Source organism: Barbus barbus, assembly GCF_936440315.1.
Source record: "Barbus barbus genome assembly, chromosome: 10".
NCBI classification, from domain to species: Eukaryota; Metazoa; Chordata; class Actinopteri; order Cypriniformes; family Cyprinidae; genus Barbus; species Barbus barbus.
In genome coordinates this window covers 26444206-26465128 of record NC_136738.1, presented here as the reverse complement: position 1 = coordinate 26465128, position 20923 = coordinate 26444206, and the positions used below count along the sequence as shown (strand labels likewise).

At 35.8% G+C, this 20923-nt stretch overlaps 1 protein-coding gene across 2 annotated transcripts in view; it reads right to left on the bottom strand.

Moving 5' to 3' along the window:
* Window positions 1-18516, bottom strand: part of LOC306876098 (collagen alpha-1(XVIII) chain-like) — a 77252-nt gene extending 58736 nt beyond the window's left edge. For both annotated transcript variants that reach the window (XM_079427022.1, XM_079427023.1), the window contains exons 1-2: window positions 18298-18516; window positions 18130-18203 (exon numbers count right to left, since the gene is read on the bottom strand). In XM_079427022.1, coding sequence (XP_079283148.1) covers window positions 18130-18203; window positions 18298-18308 — 85 coding nt within the window. In that variant the 5' untranslated portion in view covers window positions 18309-18516. The remainder of the gene's footprint in view (window positions 1-18129; window positions 18204-18297) is intronic.
* Window positions 18517-20923: the final 2407 nt, after the last annotated feature.

Sequence of the window (20923 nt, the reverse complement as noted above, 5' to 3'; positions counted from 1 at the left end):
CTGTTTAATCATTACTTCTAGAGTATTTATACCCATTTAGAGCAAATTCCCTTTTTCCCAACAAATCATAAGATTCATAACCTCTCAATGTTATATACTTGCTCTGAAATGGCTTATAATTTTTTTTTTCAGATCAGAGAATAGCCACTATTACCAAATAGAAATTCAAAATGCACAATGCAAAAAGTAGAGATTTTTTTATATGGATCATTTAACAAACAGTAAAGAACAGTAATATTTACCAACTTGAACTAAATAACTGTAAACTAATATGTGAAAATTGCCAAAACTCAATTCACAGAATCAGAGTTTTGAATTGACACACTGAAATTATTCCAATGCCATCTTTGTTACTGAAGTTTAATAAAGTAGACACACAAAACATCTAAAAGCTCTAAAACATCTCAAAACTATGCAGCATATTAAAATTATCAAGTGGATTTTTAAAGAATTTTGTTTTTTATACTTTGTTATTTATACTTGCAGCCAATGGAAAATGGCATAAAAAAATGTTTAAATGGAAAATGCCATAAAACAAATGTTTAAAAGTAGCATGAAATGCAATGTGATCTAAGGTCAAAGAACGCAGGATCATTGAGATTTGTGTAATCTAGAAATATACAAAGCTTTCTTCTTCCCAAGCATGTTTCCCACACAAATTGCATTTACTCCAACTTGTAAACAAATTACACTTTTGCTCAAGATTGTTTCTGCTTTGGAGGTTAGCTTATGATTATTCCTAAAAACTGTGGAAAAACAAACCCAATAACAAGTCTGAAAAGCATCCCAAAAACAGAGCATTGCTCACTTTGAAGCGCTATCCTGCGACAGAAACATGAAAAGCTGTCAGCTCCAAATCCAATTAGATTGATTTCCTTCACAAGATACCAGTCTTGGTGACACCTGAGGTATACAACACCAGCTAATGGGGAAAGTTGCCTCTAGGTAGTGAAATCATGGCCAACGAGACATTTTGACTGCTGCTAGCATGTAGTTGAGAAGTCAGCTAAATAAGTTCCTCAGTAACTGTCCAAAAGACTGTTTAGCAAAGATCAGGTGTATTGAATGACATTGTGTAACTGAATAGTGCTGCAAGTGCAGGCAGACTGGTGAACAGAATGCATGGCAGGAATGCGGGCAGATACTGCTGTTGGGTTGAGGGGAGCTACAGCTGACAGGATCACAGTTTAAGAGTCTCTCGTTTCCCTCCACTGTCAGGTCAACACGTATCCTCCTGGGCTCCTAGAGAAAGTCCCACCACAAATCTGCAAAAATACAAGACTCCTCTGACTTTAACAAGGAATAATTTGTTGCTGCTATGCTTCTAACCTCATTGTGAATGATTCATCTGAACTCCTGGAAGACGGCCAGTGCCCGCTCACATCCATTGAGATGTTCCTACTGTGGCTCCAGGCGGCCTAGACACATTTCACAGAGTTCTGGCTGGCAGACGTAAAGTCCATGTATTTTGAAGGAGTAATCCCTAACATTTGCCATCTCGTAAAAGAATATATCAAATCAGATTAAACAGATCCTGACAAGACTCTGGTATCAAAACAAATGCACAAACGATGTTTGTTTAAGTGTTAAGGTTAAGGTGCCCAGACTGAGACTTAAAATGTCTCAAGCAGCGTTCTTTGTTCATTCAGATTATTTGCTTTCTCTTGACCAGAGGTTGCACATAATCATGAATTAATGTCAAATTTAATTCAGTCTGAGGGTCAGGACTTAAATTAATCTTTTACATAATGTCCCAGAAACAGGTACTCACGCCATGGATTTTCAGCGAGGTTACTGAGTTCACATCTATTCCACAATACTTAATGCGTCTTAAAGGCTCCTAAACTTATGCTTTCATAATGATTAAAAGTCATTATTGTCACAGCATAAGCAGTTTTTAAGTATTTGATTATTGAACCGACACAGTTAGGCATCCATTAGAGAATGTCTTTAAAAACATGTTTATTTTTTAAGCCCATAGGCAAGTTTACACTTAAAACTGTAGAAAACTATTTGCTAATGGAGTAAGATAGATGAATATTTCCTGTAAAATAAGTTTTCAGGAAAAAAAATAATGATGGTTTAAAGAACATTTATAAGTTTTCAGTACAATAAAAATTTTCAAAAATAGCACAAATGCTATTATATTCCTTTAATTAGTGATTTGACCTTTTTTTTTTTTTTTACAGTGAATCAAACGATGGAAAAAAGCATAAGTGTATATTTTACCTACTTGGTTTTTGTTTTGTTTTGTCCACAAAAAGAATGCTTTTAGAGGACATTAAAGAAATAATAACATAAAAATTAAGAGGGTAGTACAAACTATGCCAAACTTCAAGACTGAGCATAGGATGTCGATCAAAGATTTAAACATGTGGTGACATGCTTTTTTTCCTCTGCTCTATGAACATACTGCCTGTTTATATATAAAAAATACTCAAGGAAATTAGAGGCAACATCAGTTCCAAGACATGAATCAAAGATATTAGAGCTCTCTTTCAAAGCCTAGTAAACTGCCTTGCAACCTACGGTCTACTGAAATTGAACCTATTGCAATGCATTGTGGGACTGCATTCTCCAGAAAGTATACATATGGTATTTTAGCAGGCAGTATAATTACCTAGCAGTGCAGCATCTATATTATCATCGAGAAACTGCAAAAGGAAATGCATATTTGTGACATGGGAATAAAAAATGTGTGTTTGGTGCAGGACAGATTATCTCTTGAGCTTTTTAACTGAGTGGAGCTCAGCTGATCCTCTAAGGAGACGCACACAAACCTGCTATTGTCACTTTCAGAGGGCTGCACTTAATACACCTAATCCCTGGCACCTGACAAGGTGAGGCCACACAGCAATGCTGCCACAGAATTCTACTGACAAGAGGAAAGATTTTAAGCTTTTGTTTCAATTGTAAACGTCAATTGAACTGGGTTTAGTAAGTCTTTAACATGAATGTACCTGAACACAAACCAATGTCTTCACCTGCACCAGCAGCACATGCTCTGTGACTGAAACGAGTCAAATTAATGACTCTTATGAACTGGTTCTTTCTAATAAAGACTCACAAATCAGCTCTCAAGTCAGTTCACTTAAAGGGATAGTTCACCCAAAAATGACAAATTCTTGTTTTCTGTATTTTCCTTTGTGTTGAAATTCACACAGGTTTGGAACAACTTGAGTAAATGATGACAGAATTTTCATTTTTGGGTGAGCTATCCCTTAAATCACCAAATTCCATCTAAATTAAGAAAGAACTTCTCTTGTTTTAGGCTTATGAGACGTCACTTTATCTTAGACTTTGGCTTTCTTGGCAAAAACTCTCTTGGATCAAGCAAAAATCTCAAACTTAAAATGGTCTTCTTAACCCAATGAACCTGTATAACATGGAATCTGTTGCTGTTTCTTGGTGTTTCTTCATTTTAAGATCTCTAGAGTCTGTCAGTGCCTGTTCACATTCCTGTAAGTAGTCATATCTAATGAAATAGGGGCCCACAGCTTCAATTTTCTGTGGGCATCCACTGACACACGAACCAGACATCCAGCATTCTTGGCATTCTCTTGTCAATCAGAGAGTAAAACTGATTTGACTTTTATCACCATGATAGAGCCAAACATTAACAACCCCTGAGGCATACCGCAAACAATTAACTTTTTCCATATGGTGATGTTAATATAATTTGTGATATAGGATCAATAACAATCTACAAGTGATCTAAATGATGTGGTCTAGAAAAGGTATGCAGCTAACATTCTTGTGTGTTTTTTAGGTTTGCTATGGTTTAGTCAATATCATTACCACAAATTTGAGAACAGAGCCCAAAGTGTCTTCAATGTCAGATCCTCTATTTTGATTTATGATCAAAACAGAAATAAAAATAGGCTACTGTGCAATATAACTAATTTCCATGTAATAAGGTATCTTCACAACAGAGAAGGTGGTGAACATAGAAAACAGACATTTTTAGACTGAGCGATTGCTCTTATTTAGGGTGGTCTCCAAGTTGTGAAGTAAACACTGTATCCATAATCATGATTCTGAGTCATTTAATCTTCACACCTTTGGTGTGAGCAAAATCTGACTCTTAACTTACTTACTTAGAGGGCCCCAAAGCCACAGTGTGAGAACTCCCATGTAATGACAAGCTTTTAGTTAGAGGCACAGCATACAAATTATAAAACTCTCTTTGTTGTTTATTATCAGAGATGAAGAAGTTTAGTCTTTAAATGATCGCTGTCTGTAATTTTCACTTCCAATAATCAGGCCGACAACCTCAAACAGGGCCAAGCCTATTTATTAACTATTTAGATAAGATCCCACTGTTTAGATGCTAATTTCTTTTGAAAACAGAGACTATGGCCCTGTTTATACTTGGTATTAACATCAGTCTCCGGTGAGCCCCTTACAAGTAGTCAGACAGTCACAGAATGCGTAACTACAATTATCACTTACTATGTCAATGTCACCTTATGTTGATATAGTACAAATTATTTGTCTATTCCCAGATTTTCACATTTTTGATGTGAAGGACCACCTAATACGATGTGATGGACCAACATTCATGATCCAGTTTTACTGTGTAAGAAAAAAGAGTGATATTAAACAAAACAGTTTAAATATCGAATAATTAGCATTTTTGCCTAACTTTTAAAATGACAGCTGTCAATAGAACAAAATAAATCACAATTAATATTAAGTTCCAAATTATGGTTCAATATTACTTTTCAGTTTATGTTTTGTGTTTTAAATTTTTCCTAAAATTTTCCATGAACCTCCTATGAAACAGTTTGAAAACCCCTGATCGATCAAATTGACAAATTCATCCTCTTGATGCTATTAAAAGAAAGAAAAACATGACATGAAAAAACTTACGATAATTATTCATATTAATATACATACCTTTGACATAGAATTTCTTTAAAGACATGTATACTTTTATTCAGCAAGGATGGATTGTTACAAAAAAAATTATTTTAGATTTTTTACTTATCAAGAATTGTAACAAATAAACATAATTAAGTAATACTTCTTGAGCACCAAAATCAGCATATTAATGATTTCTGAGGGATCATGTGACACTGAAGACTGGAATAATGACTGCTTTAAATTACATTTTAACATACATTAAAACATAAAACAATTATTTGAAATTAGAATAATATTTCACAATATTACCGTTTTTACTGTAATTTTGGTCAAATAAATGCAGCCTTGGTCAGCATAAGAGACGTCTTTCAAAACATTACAAAAATCTTACCGACCCCTAACTTACATGCAGCATGTCAAGTCATCTTTATTTATGTAGCGCTTTATACAAAAGAAATGGTTTCACAGCAGCTTCACTGTGATAAATGTCAAGCTTCACATGTCCAAGCAGGCATCACTCTTAGTCTACTTCTGATACCGTATCTTCTTGCATGAATAATGGTGAAATAAAAACACTCCAAAATTCTGTTGTGGTCAAAGCATTGTATTCTGATTCTGCTGCCTGTTCATTGCCAGCCTCATGAATCACCAGCAAAGATGTAGATAGCGTTTTCCAGAGCTGTTGGAACAGGGATCTGTTAAAACAATACTGTCTGGGCCTGGTATATACACATGCTTGAATGATAATGACTCAACTAACTCTGGTTATCATCTTAGGTCCAAAACAGCTTCGCTCACTGATACAAAAAAAGAGGGAAACAAAAAGTGGTGCTTAGCACACAGAGCTAGTCAAATGAGCTCGAAAAACACAAAACAGATTCCCAGCCATGTCAAAACACACATCGACATAATCCCACCTATGCTTTATGGTGTCTTCATGGAAAACCCCAGATATTATACAAACCGTACAACTTCAAAACATATTCTTTGAAAGTACGACTCAAAGCTAGCATGAAATTCCACGGCATGGGGAACGAAACGGTCCTGGCTTCAAAATGAATCCCTGTTGTTTGGTGACTGACTGTTAAAGAAAGCCAATACTTAAGGATTAATGGACCTAACTGTGACCTTTTTGCTTGTTTGTAGGAATGACTAAGAGAAGTCTAAGTTTTGCTGATAAAAAAAGGCCTACGAAGCCAAATTATCTCTATATGCTCATATGTAACCATAACCTACCCTTCTTAAATTGACATGATAATCCTGTGTAATGAAGTAAGAAATTATCTAAGGGGTGACGTCTTGCCTCAAGCAACATCAGAAGCTTTAGATTCAACAGGACCACTGAGCATGACAAAGGGACCCTTCATCAGTCGAGCCGTGCCTGTCCTGCAATTAGCGGCAGGCAGACTGAAAAGAGACCGCCGGTCGCATTGTATTCCGTGAGACGATTTCCAAAGAGGGTCTAAGATTTCCAGCCACTCGACTCAAGACAAAAAAGGGCAAAGGAATGATAATCTGAGGAAAAAATCTCTCTGAGAACTGTGGTCACACTTGCCTCAGGAGAGTACGCATTAACTCAATGTGTTTTGTGGACATAGTAAATTTACCCCAACAATAGGAGACATGAGACTCATAGGCAATGACTCTACATTCTAAAGTCCTAAGCCAGATAAAATCATTACATCAGTCAGCACCAAGTACCAATGTGGACCTGACCCAACTAGTCTCTATTCTTACAGGCCTAAATTCAGACTGACCTGGATTCCAGTGGAGATACACAAGTATTACTGTTCACTGTGTCTCTGGAATTGGTAAGACAGATCATGCAAGGCTACGTTTATTTAAACAAAAACACTTTAATATTGTGAATTCTATTTAAATATGATGAAATATTTAAATGTGATGAAAGGCTAGATTTTCAGCAGCAATTACTCCAGTCTTCAGTGTCATATGACCCTTCAGAAATCACTCCAGTATGCTAATATTATAAACGTAATACAATATTATAAAGGTCTTTACTGTCACTTTTGATCAACTGAATGCATATTTACTGAATAACAATGTTCATTCATCAAATGTTTACACCCCCCTTTCAATCTGCAAAATGTTAATTATTTTACCACAATAAGAGGGATTATACAAAATGCATGTTATTGTTTATTTAGTCCTGACCTGAATAATATATTTCACATAAAAGATATTTACATATAGTCCACAAGAGAAAATAATAGTTGAATTCATAAAAATTTTAAAAAGTTCAAAAGTTTACATTCCCTTGATTCTTAATACTGTGTTGTTATCTGAATGATCCACAACTGTGTTTTTTTGTTTAGTGATATTTGCTCATGAGTCCCTTGTTTGTCCTGAACAGTTAAACTGCCCGCTGGTTCTTCAGAAAAATCCTTCAGGTCCTACAAATTCTTTGGTTTTGCAGCATTTTTGTGTATATATGAACCCTTTCCAGCAATTACTGTATGATTTTGAGATCCATCTTTTCACACTGAGGACAACTCAGGAATAACTCATATGCAACTATTACAGAAGGTTGGAGCATTCACTGATGCTCCAGAAGGAAAAACCATGCATTAAGAGCCAGGGGGGAAAACTTTTTTCATTTGAAGTTCAGGGTAAATTTTACTTATTTTGTCTTCTGGGAAACATGTAACTACCTTCTGTAGCCTCTGAAGGTCAGTACTAAAAAATAAGAAAAATTTACACATCTCCATTCGGTTCAAAAGTTTTCACACCCCGTTTTTTTTACATGTTTTTTTTTGGGGTCACTCTTTATAGATTCAACTATTATTTTCTCTTGTGTCCATATGTCCATAACCAGATGAGTCCTTTGCACAATCTGACTCTGCTGCAACCTAGATTTAAACTGCTGATTTTGTCTGGCCAGAGGAGAATGACACTATTTCGACACACCGTCTAAATACTGTAAAGCTGATGTAAAGCCACCCAGCTTTATATCAAGCTGATGTAAAGCTGCTTTGACACAATTTGCCTTGTTAAAAGCGCTATACAAATAATAGTGCCTAGTGACTATGTAAACATCTTTTATGTGAAATATCTTATTCAGGTCAGTACTAAATAAACAATAACATGAATTTTGTATGATCCCGCTTATTTTGGTAAAATAATTAACATTTTGCAGATTCTGAAAGGGGGATGTAAACTTTTGACCTCAACTGTATGTTCCTTTTTTGCAAGAAAACACTATTCTTAATACGGATCTTTAAATTCACATTGTAATATGAACAATTAGTAACACACAAACACTAAACAACACAGTACCATCATGTTTGGATATGTCAAGTTGCATATGAAAAACACAACTTTTAGTTCAAAGAGTAAATGAGATGCCAATTTAATAACTACAAGAATTCTCAGAAGTCATTCAGTCACAAATTGAGCTACACTTTATATTTCGTATTGCATGCAATCTGCAAAAATATTGCAAAAGCAAGATGTGTCTGATTGTTTATTTTTCACATTCAATTCAGACAGCAAACTCATATCTCGTCTAAAACAAGAACATTTGACATGGAACACTAGAATCAGGAAACTCTGTAAAAATAGTTTACAACTGTGTCCTCTCCACATCAGTGGATGAATGCAGATGTTTAAGAAACACTAACAGATCCGAACATCCTGAAAATGATTCAGTTCTCAATCCTAACTTTGGAGCTCAAAACATCCTAACTCAAAGCAGTTCTTCAATACAGTCTTTACAAATAAATCAGCAAATCCAAACAAACAATATTGTGCACAGGGTCTCACTTTACACAGCATTTAAGGGCAAAATCAACGTCAGTGGCATAAACTTCCAGAACACAGGTAAAAACAGTGCCAAAGATTGTATAACACTGCAATGGGGTTGAAAAAAAGAAAATCTATTTCTCCATATTTGGAGGCTTTGATTTATAAGCAGTGGATTTGGGGCAATGGAAAAAGGCAACTATCAAGCAACCTGTTATCTAAACTGTAATTTTCAAGCATGCAGAAATGTAGCCAGGGTAACTGGTGCATAAAGGCATTATAAACCTGAAGCACTTCAATGAACTCCACCAAGTTACTGTACAGCAAAGCAGCTTGGCAAATTTCAGCCCAAAACCCTTTAACAAGAGAGTCAACTGTTGACTCCTCCAGAATGACGGCCCTCCCTCGCTTGTTGTGTGGATAACTCTATAGCTTTGTAAAGGAATGGACTGGCCAATCTTTCATTGCTCTCTAAACGTTCTAACTACCCCACAATTGGCTTAATTCCCTTCTCTTTTTGTGAATGTCTCAAAGCATGGCACTGTGCCATCTGGCCTACATTACAGAGAAGAATAGAGGACTTCCTTCACCGTTTCAGTTCCAGCTCAGAGAAAGAACAGCCGCGGTCTCTGAGCATGCTGAGCAAAGTGATGCTTTGGCTTTTGTGCTGATACAAGCCCATGCAATTAACAAAGCTCCAAAGTGAAAACTACTTAGAACTTCTAGCCCCTGCAGTCTGTTTGTATTTGGCAAATTAGATGCATCCTTATGCGTCTCAATAAACTGATTTGGCATCCATGGAGATACTTAAAGAGATAGTTCGAACAAAAAGTAAATTGGCTTTTGTTCTGCAGAACACAAAAGGAAACATGAATACCATTTTCCATACTCTTTTCTTTGCATTTACAGTGGTGACTGAAGTTGTCATAAAATTACAATATAAAAGTCTTGTGAGGTCATACAACATATACACTACTGTTTAAAGTTTTGGGGTCTGTAAGATTTTTTGGCAATAAATTAATACTTTTATTCAACAAGGATGCATTAAACTGATCAAAGGTCATTTATGATGTTACAAAAAAATATATGTACAAAATGTATCATAAATGTATGTAATCATTTAGATGTATATAATCATTTAAGCTACTTTTATACTCATTTCATTGATTGATTCATTGTTTTTATATTATTTTTCCATTGTTGTTTAGTCTTCTGACTGTGTGTTTCAAGGACTGTTTGTATTCACGCATGAGAGATAAGAGGCTATATTTATGGGAATTCAAGGTTTAGAGGACGTTGTTGTGAAGCAGTTTGGTACTTTATAACACTACTTGTTGGATTTGTGCAACAAGTCTGAGCATTGAAACAGATGCAACGAAGATTATTCAATAAACTCTTCTGTTCTCATGCATGTAAAGGAAAGACCAGTGTTATCTTCAGAATTTTATCCTGTTGGTTTACACAGAAAAAAAAACACCATACACGTCTAGAACGACATACGTATTTTCATTTTTTGGTGAACTAGGTATCCTTTTAATTCCCTCAAGTCTTCAAATAAAGCAACTTCCTTTCAAACTAAACATACATCCAAGTAAAACCCACACACCCCTGACTCACCACTCCTGAAATCAGAGAACGGGAGGAAATTGTCACGGCACAATATTTGCTCTATCCCAGCATGCCTTAACACGCCTCTAGCTGTCAAGTCAAAGAAGAGAGCCGCACTAGCATTTGAGAACTGAGAGGATCCTTTAATGCCATTTCATGTGACCTCCTATAGAAAAAGGTGTTGCTATAGAAAACAGGGTTTTTGCACCTGCCTCGAGAGGGCCTTTAGAGTGTTAAGTCTCATTGCATTCTTTCCCTGACAACTAAAGAGCATGAATGATACCGTCTCCCATATCTGACCTCAGCCCCCGTTCCCAGAACTCTCAGGAGAGACAGAATTGGGTAAAGGACCTCCGCAAATCTGTGTTTTGTTCTCAAGGCCACTGCTCTCGGTGGTAATCTCCCCTGCCCAGGGGACAGACGTCTTTCACCCCATTGGGGAGAAAGATTTATGTGGGGTGAAACAAGAGAACTGTTCGTGGACACTGCAGTTGGTGGGAGAATGAATGAAAGGTGGGAATTCAAAACATCATCTTTCAAAAGCTACATGAAAGAGTGAACCGCATTAAAAACCTATTTATTAAAAGCAGAGAATCTACAAAGAACAGAAAAATCCATATCAAGAACATATGGAGCAGCAATAGACGCTGAATTGCTCGGAGCGACTGAAGGTATCAGTTTACTGGCCTTTGCCCTAATAGTCTTGTGTGGTGTACAGTGGTGGTCATTCAAATCCCACTTTCATTCCTGAGAATAAAGGCACTGGTATGTATTTCGTGGGACTTTGTATCTGGTTTCCTGCAGCCCTGCGTTCAGCAGACTGTTACTTGGGACATGTAAACACTTCTTAAGCTGGTGGGAGGATAAAGTGCCAAGTAAGGGGATCTTACTTCTTACACAAGGGCCAAACCACGCTTTGTGCCTGACAAATCTACACCTGGTAGGCATCGAAACCATTACCGACTATCTACGCAATCTTATTTTATATATACTGGAAAAATGTAAAAGAAACTGTTAGGTAGGGTTGTGTGATATATGTATGATTCATTCAACATTATTTTGTTGGATAAATAAAATTAACCAATCAATATTTTAATAATTGTAATGCAGTTTCAATTAGCCATTACATTTCCAAATTATGAGTTCATTCGGACAAAGATATTTTATTGAAAATTTGCTAAATTGGCTCAGTGGAGTTCAATCGTTCAGTTTCAAATTATTGGTTCATTCAGTTGATCTCAACTACATTTGAAAGTATTTTTCCCTTTTATGTATAACATTTTAAATGCATTTTGCAACAGTGGCTCGTTGGTCAGAAGGCTGAAAAATATTGAGGTATTCTTTTTTTTTTTTACCGATAATCGCAAAGCCCTAGTGTCAGCAGTCATACACTTACATATGAAAATAATAACATGTCTGCATGCCATAAAATTCTTAAAAATTTAGTGCTTGCAGGCAAGATAAAACAAGTTCAGCTCTCATCTACTGCAATTACACATAATAATTGTTATAGAGAACAATTATTCAAAACAGTACTCGTGTGCCAGCTGTCATTTAGAAGACAGAAAATGACAAATGAGTGTATTTAGACACATATAAAATGAGTGTATAAATTATTTTCAGTTGACTCTAAGCTTTGTTAATTACCAGTTTAAAAAACTGAAAACTGTAGAATCAGACTCAATTTGACAGTTCTATAAAATGTAAATATGGATTACTGTTACTGTAAATAACTATATATAAATAACTATATCCATTACTGTCATATGTTAATCATTTATATAACTATCCATTATACGGTCATATTTTAATCATTTATACAGCACTTTAAAATATATTTTAAGATTTGTAATGTTTCTTATGCTCACCAAGGCTGCATTTGATCAAAAATATAATAAAAGCAAACTCTTTTAAAGCCATTACCTACCCATTCTTCACTGTCACATGACCCTTCACAAGACGCTGATTTGGTTCTTAAGAATTTTATTAAAAAAAAATTACATTAAAAATGGTTAATATTTTTGTGGACACCATTTTTCATCGATTCTCTGATGAATAGAAAGTTAAAAAAAATAGCATTTATTTTTTGTAACAATATAAAAGTTGTAGAATTTAATGCATCAGAATAAATGTGAATAAATGCTGAATAAGTGTTAGGTAAAAAAAAAAAAAAAAAAAAAAAAAAATTTTTACATCATTACAAAAGTTACATTAAATAATGGATAAGACATCTCCCAAGCATCATTCCTCCTGGCTCACAAGTGGCAGGACATAAATCTCTCCTGTGCACCTCAGATCCACTGAAGTGCAACTTTACACCGATGGCAACATAAAGTAATAAAGATAACATGCAGTTGTCCCCATCCCCACCCGTCTACCCCTCCTTATCAACACAATCTTCTTCCACAGCTGCTGCAAAAGCAAGACACTAACCGTAAACCGTAAAACCCAAATAGGAAGTCAATCTATCATCTATTACACAATGCACCTTACAATAAACGTACACACAGCGTCTATGTCCGCATAATGCATTTTCACCAAAAGTCAACTTTTCCTATTTGCTTTTAACGCCTTTAAACCACAGGTGCATTTTTGGGGGAATGTGAGATGTGTACAGAACCCATTGGCCTATCATTTGTCAAATAACGCTATAGAGGAAAAACTGCCGCCACAATTACAGGTGAAGGGAGCGAAAAAAGTAAGGGCTTCAACCTGGGCAGGAAGGACTTCAGGAGCACTCAGGGGCCGCTCAGTGGCCTATTAGCCATGATGATAGTAGGTTGCAGGCCATAAAGAGTATTACAAATCGTCCTTTCATGACCCAAGAACTGTAATTATGCTTTTCCTATTGGTTTTTGGCACTGAACTGCTGAAGCTCAGTGTGAGAGCAAGAGGTTCAGACACCAAGGACAGACGCTACACACAAAAAAAATATACAAACAACAGCTGCTGGCGCTTACAGCCTCACCCTGAAAAGAAAGAGGACATGCTACAGCAAATTCAGATCAAAGCAAAATATCTAGTCATATGAGCCAGTAGTACAAGTCTGCAGATATCTTCTAGAATTCAATTGTGGTTTAAAACTCAAAAGCTTTGAAGATCACTAAATCAGCACTTAGAATAGACCTAATTGTCTCAGAAAGATATCATTTAGGCAGAGCTGCATTCATGGCACTAGACCAAAATGAGAGACCTTTCAGCTTTGACCTCATGAATAGCCACAGCGCACACCTGCTTTTATTGAGAGGACACAAATGCACTTGTGGAACAGCTGATAGCTCATTGTGCCAAGCAAACAAAGAGCAAATCCAACTTTGTGACCCAATAAAGTTAAAGAAACCAGTTTAAATGGCGACCCAGCTGACAAAAAAACATGACCAACAGGTCTTTAACCTGCAAGCTGCTTAAAGGAAAAGTTTGCCAAAAATTAAATCTTGCTTAAAATTTACTCACCTCAGGCCATCCAGGTTGTATTTAAGTTTGTTCCCTCATCATAAGAAATGTGGAGAAATTTACATCATTGCTCGCCAATGGATCCTCTGCAGTGAATGGGTGCCGTCAGAATGAGAGTCCAAGCAGCTGATTAAAACGTCACCGTAATCCACAAGTAATGGACTCCAGTCCATCAACTAAAATCTTGTGAAATTAAAAGTTGTGAGTTTGTAGGAAACAAATCCATCATTAAGGCATTTTAGCTGTAAACTGTCGCTTCTAGCCAAAAAAAAAAAAAAAAAAAAGAGTCCATAATTCATAATAACACAAAAAATCCATCCCCTCTTTTCCTCTTACATCAAAAAGCATACACATATTTGCTTTCAAACCGTTTTGGACTGATTCTGCTTGTAAACAGTGCTTAATCTGTGCATATTTCTCTCTTGAGTCAGACTAGATGACTTTTTTTTACAGGAGAACGCAATATTATAAATTATAGACTTGTATTTTAGCAAATTTGGTTCTAAATTAAATGTATCAAACAAAACAGTAACCTACATACTTGCTATAAATACTACACTCCTGATCTCATCTGCCCTAGATCTCGGACATTACACATGCTATTAGAATGCACACCCTTTAAACCCCCCAAACTGTTGTGTGGTAAAGTAAAAATGACAAGCATTAAGGAGAAACACATGTTCTCATTCCTGTCACTGAATGTTAGCAGTACCCTCTGTTCTTGCAGGATTACTGTGAATAGATTACGGCACTGTGCTGTAAAACACAGATGTGTCACAGTCAGTTCCCATTCATCAATGCAGTCCCCACCCTTTTAGCTGGCATACTGGAGTATCGCATCTCCAAAACATGCATCTTATTTAAAGCCAATCTGTGAGACTTGTGATAAGACATTATTTGGCCATTTTGAGTTTATTGGTCAATAACTGCTAATTAACAAAAAAGAGAGCTCATTTTGACCCATCAAATTAATTACCTTCAACACCCACAGTGTTAGGTAACTTTGCTAGACTGTTCCAAACAATAAATTCCCAGTCTGTATTGCATATGTAGCTTACATAGGTTTCATATTTTGTGAGGCAAAAAGCCACAGGCAGCACAGCAGGCAAACCTACTACATGAACTTTCAATCTTTGGTATCTATTTTTCATGTCGAAGTGTGAGATATGGCTCATTGCAGGTCATTGCTTGGTCATTTTGACTAGCTAAACACATAAACCATGAAAAATAACCACATAATTGCTGAATGACCTGGGAGAGGAAGTATATTATCTGTGCACTCCAAGTATCTGAACAAGTTTTGTTTACTTTTGGATGAAAAAACTATTTTGTGTTGGGCCACTGTTTGATAAAATTATAAAATTCAGTCCTGAAGCAAAACCTTTTAAGAACCATTGATCTAAAGTTTTTCTTCTCATAAAAAATGTGATTCTTAATTTGTATGAAGCTGAATTCAAACAAATTGCTAATATCTTCTATGCAACCCTTGAACTGTTCATTTATTAATAATGTTGTGAGAACATTGCATAGAGTATGGACTCTGAACATTTACATATCCAGAACACATGCAATGGCTACAAGTTTGGAATGCTTTCATTTAAATGTTAAAGAGTGGAGAAAAAAATAAATGAGAGCTATTAGTCTCCTTGACAACTTTGCAAATCCTCTGTATCAACGGATACCCGAATCACAATGCCTTAAGTTTAATGACAAATCCAGACTCTTTGTACTAATGAGGTACATGAGAAGTGCACAAACACACATTCTCTCGCTCACTCACTGACCCTCACACACACACACACACACACACACACAGTTCAGCCATCTCTTGATCCCAGGGGCTCCCATTCTCACAAAGTGGGTTAAATACAGCCCATTTAGCTCACGGGATAATGCCGTCTCCACTGCTCTCCTTGAAAAGAAGAGGTGGGTTAAAGAAAAATCCAATTCACATCCCTGCATCAACACTTCTCAGCCAAAGAAACGGGCCCCCACTAGAGTCTGAGTGGGGAAAAAGACTCAGCTATGAGTGGATCTGTTTATTGACTGGAAAATACATGGATTTCTGAAACCACAGGAGTTGCTGAACCAGGACAGAATTGAGAACATCCCTCTGCACTTTTGGTTCTTATAAAACAATGGTAATGCAAAAGCAAAAATGTCCAAGTTGCAGATCACACAAAAAAAGTGGATGTTGATTCTTACTGCAAAGCTCCAGAAAAGAAAAATGCACCATTAAAAGCATACAAATCTGAAAATATTGACAAAATAATTAATTTCTAGGTGAACTCCACCTTTAAAAAAGCACTGGCATTCACCTACAAGAATGCTGCCGCTGGCTAAAAGGTCACGCTTCACACATGCATCAAAAAACCATAGATCATCTGTGTAAAAAGTAAATGAAAACTCAAGGACTTCTAAGTTGTAATGATTAAGTTGTATCTGTGTCATGAAAATGAAGGCATTCCGTTCATTTTAAAATATGATTAACAATTACTTTAGTGCCTGTGGGTGTTCAAAGGACTCAGTAAAACATGTTTAGGCAGTTAACATAAATCTAGCATCAAAACTTGCATTTAAAGTCATCATGTCATATCATGTTTAATCCACCCTTTTTAACCTGTTCAACAAATTTCCAACAATAAATTATTCCATAATGGAAATGCAACACAAAGCTGATGCGATTTTCTGAAGGGGAGGTAAACACTATGAGATCATCAATCCAACAAAAAACAGATGAGACATTTATGTAATAAAGTAACTAATTATAAAGAATAGGCAATCAAAGAAGTGTCAGAATCATCAAAGTACAAATATATAATAAAGAGAGAAAAAAAATACAAACTAACTTTTCTTTTTCTATTGCCAAAGTATTAATTTGTTTATAGAACTATTGCATTAAATCCATTTCAAATATGCAATCGGGTTTGTTCATCTTAAAAAGTTGGTCTAACTAAAGCACTGCACAGAGAACAGGTCATGGAGGTTATTTGGTCTCCATGTATCAGAGCATGGAGAAAGCTTTGTTTTGGGTAAAAGTGTATTGTTACTTGCAACCACAGAGCTCTCAACAGGACTTTCCTGCCTCCTACCGCTTAGGCATCCATATACAGCAGGTGGGAACCCTTGTTTGCTGTGATTTTTAATGCATAATTTCACTCAGCGATTAAATGTCCCGGTAGGGTATCCTTTTACAGCTGTTCTCCTCTGGCCTGCTGTGCAGCCTCAGGCTACTATCAGTCACAGGGCGACCAAATGATGGCAAGACAAAAGAAAAGTCCACTATATGAAGGAAGACAGCAGTCTGGACTCAGGCAGTCCTAACACAATATCAGTCTCTTATATAAATACAGAGCGGCTCTTTCTCAACTATAAAACGATCAAACAGACATTGACATGAAGTCACACAGTGAACACTAGATCTCTGTTACCTTTTCAAAATCATTTGGCACATCAAGAATTTACAACTGCCCATAAATCTGTAAATCCAACCAGGCAAACAGACCTTCAAGGTATCTATTATTTGAGAAGAAACGCTCAAGTATTTTAGTGCCTCAATCAAAAATGCAGACGGCACATACACCCACAAACTTTGATGCAAGTCTGTCTGTTATCCTTCTATAGCATAATGACAGCAACGGTGATCTCTGTCAATCAAATATTTATAAAGAGGTTCTCAGTTTCTTAGGCCTGCCACACATGACAGCTGTACAGACCTTTTCTTAATTAAATGGTCTGCAACTGAAGTCAGGGGAGAATGATACACATAGCACTCCATAACTTCCAAAACTACTGTATGGTGTAAGCAGATCCCACAAACCACAGCAGAAACTTCAAACAAGTCCAAGCTAATGCTCACAAAATCACTGAGAAAGTCACTGGATGGAGGAAAACAATCTGTAAGCACATTTTGGCCTCATGTCAATAGCTAATAAAATAGCAAAGAGGACCATTAAACAGACATAATTTAAACACAAAATATTTTGATAACATGCACCAGGGGGAAAAAAAACTTTGGAAGATGTGTTTAGATAGATAGATAGATAGATAGATAGATAGATAGATAGATAGATAGATAGATAGATAGATAGATAGATAGATAGATAGATAGATAGATAGATAGATAGATAGATAGATAGATAGAATTTGTGAATTGGCAAAAATGATTGTGTTATTTAAATTTGTTTTAATGAACAATTTTTTAAAGCAACATTAAACAAAATATATATTTTAAAAAAATACTGTAGTTGGGTTGGGGATGGAAAAAAAATTCGTATTGTCACCCTATAATAGACAGACTGACTAAGATAGATAGATAGATTATCACATTATAGGGTTGGCATTCTGCTGTCTTTGATCAACTACTGCAAAATAAAGTCTGTATCTCTCGACTTTCCAAAAAGTCTGTGGTCCAGCTCGCATCCCGTGTGGATCTGTACTCACCTCTCCTCTGCGACGCTGCCGGTGACAGAGCAATGAACGCGCAGCAGAGGAACCGCTCCAGAAACGCGAGACACCTGCAACCACGAACCACAGTTGTTTTTTGTTTTGTCCATCTTTATTAATTACACTCCAAAAAGCTTTTCTGTAACGTGCATTTCTCACTTATACCTTCTTGCCATTTGAGTTTGTAAAACTGATCTGTTCCGACAGCTACATGGGACCCTGGTTGGAAGGTGGAGGAGTTTCCCGCTTTAGAGTCAGCAGAGCCCTCGCGCCGGAGCAGCAGCTGATGAGAGTGATCCGGAGCCGCACTGAAGAAGGAGACGGAGCTGGAGGACAGCGAACAGTTCACCAGGAATCCGCTGGGTCCTAAAGGTCTTCAGGGCTGACTGGACAACCCCTACCTGTGCTCTCAGCCCCTGTGACGCCACGAGCTTCCATATCAAGTACGGAAGCCCTAACAGATCATGCATTTGATTTTTTTCTTGTTCAACATTTATTAATATTAGTCAATGTTATTTTGAACGTTATATTATTAAAAGACGTATTTGTTAACATTAGTTAGCTAATGCACTGTGAACTAACACAATGAACAGTTATCTGAGAAACCCGAGAAAAAAGTTTTAGGGGAAAAAAAAAAAAATGTATGTGTTTTGTTTAGACTGCGCATTAAAAAAAATGTATATATATATGATATTTCATTCATAAGTTATGCTATGGACATAGGGACTCAATTTCTTTAAAAAATAAAAAGACATGAATGAACATGCATAGGCAAAAATAATAGATGTTTTTTTAAATTACCAATACATTTTGTTTTCAGGATTTTTTGTTGTTGTTGTTGTTTTTTACCAAACTTTGAATAAAGAAGATTCTCAACTAGGCTATATTATAACAGAATGATTCGATATACCTTTTTTCTTTCTGCAAAATGTGTGTAAAATGGCCATAAAGGTTTTTTTTTTCATTATATACTATGTATCTATAAACTAAATCTAATTTGCATATTAATGTGTTTTTGGGGCAACATGTAATGAAAAAAAGAAGTGTAATAATGGGAGTAATAATTGACGAGATTTTCATAATAATATATAATATTTAATAGAATATTGAAATTTATTTCCCTATACATTTGTTATGTCTCCCAAAACCCGTAATAAACATGCTTTTAGTCCCGGTGTCCTCATATGAGGACATGTATGAAATCAACATCCTGTTTCATAACAGAAAGTCATATTTTGATTTGAAACCCCATAACATTTTTCTGAGATGTTGATTTATGACACACAGTTTAAAAATTAGACAGATTTAAATGATAATTACAAAATATTTTCATATTTCCATCAGAGTGTCACGAAATTAATATCAGACATTATTGAAGATTAAGGAGAGGGAGCGGTCATGGAGAAACATCCAATCTTTTAGTATCTCTGAAAAGCCCTGAATGTGCTCTGTACCGGACATCCAGATAGTCTCAGAGAAATTCACTAAAATATAACTTCCTCATATGAGGCCGCAGGGTCTTAAGATTAGCAATTTTACTAACATTAACAAAGATACATTTTGTTTGCATTATTTGCAAACTGATTTTAACATAGCAAAAGTTTTTCAAATCTGTTTCTAGAGATCTCAAAAATGCTTTAGTTTTTTCCTGGTCTAGAAGTAAAAAAAATAAATAACTATTTCTTAGTGGAATATGGATGAAGAATTGATCAGAAGATTTTTTCGGAATATTTTGTGATCATGAGAAAAACTGTTAAAAACTGTTCTTTTGGAAGAAAAATGAACTTATTTAATCATCAAAATAGGCGAGTAAATAATGTACAAAATTTAAAATCTTGGGTGAAGATTACAAAACCTTTCAAATAACATCCCATTTGTTAACATTACTGAATGCTTTAGCTATGAACTAACAATTAGTAATATCAATTTTAAAGCTATCATTAATCTTTATTAATATTAGTAAAAATAATTAATTGTTTGTACATTAACAACAGTACATTAACTAATGTTAACACTACTTTTTGAATACTTTGTGAAAATAAATTGAGTTGTAAACAGAGCAAATATGTTGTTATATATATATATGTGTGTGTGTGTGTGTGTGTATGTACAGTATATTATTATTAGTAGTATTAATCATATGGCTCTATCTGCAAGACTCCAGAAACATGTGTAGGGGAAAAAACTTGATGAATTTCTTTTATGAAGCTAGATGAGCGTTGTTTTTGCAGTCTTTATTTGATAGCACTGCCAGCCTGTTGGCAGACAGATCGTTCACAGTAAATCACTGGCATCACTGTTCTTAAATGATAAGTGTGTAATATCTGCACCAATGTGGCACCTAACAAAAATGCAAAAATGTTTGCTGACACTAGTCGTGTAAAAGTGAATTGGCATCACCAAAGTGATTTGCAAAAACAATGACAATTTCAGCAGGTTTCCTAAACAATTCTCTGTCAAACATTGGTCACCACGTGGATAGTCCTGCTGCAAACTCACACCATTGGTTGCATCAATGTCACTATATCAGGTTGGTTGAAAGAGCAATGTTTTGATAACCAACAAAACCTCTCCTACAGTTGTCTCTGCGTGTTAAACTTGGATAGCATATTGTATTTAAAAAATATGATATCACCTTGTTTGAACTGAGGAAAGTTTTGAACTGCCATTAAGAAAAGGGGTCAACAAAAAATAAACAAATCTGATCCTGTCTCTGAATGGGAACAATTTCAAATGTGTACAGAGTTCCTCCTATGCTTCCAGCCCTAATTTGTCTCCCAGATGAACTTGT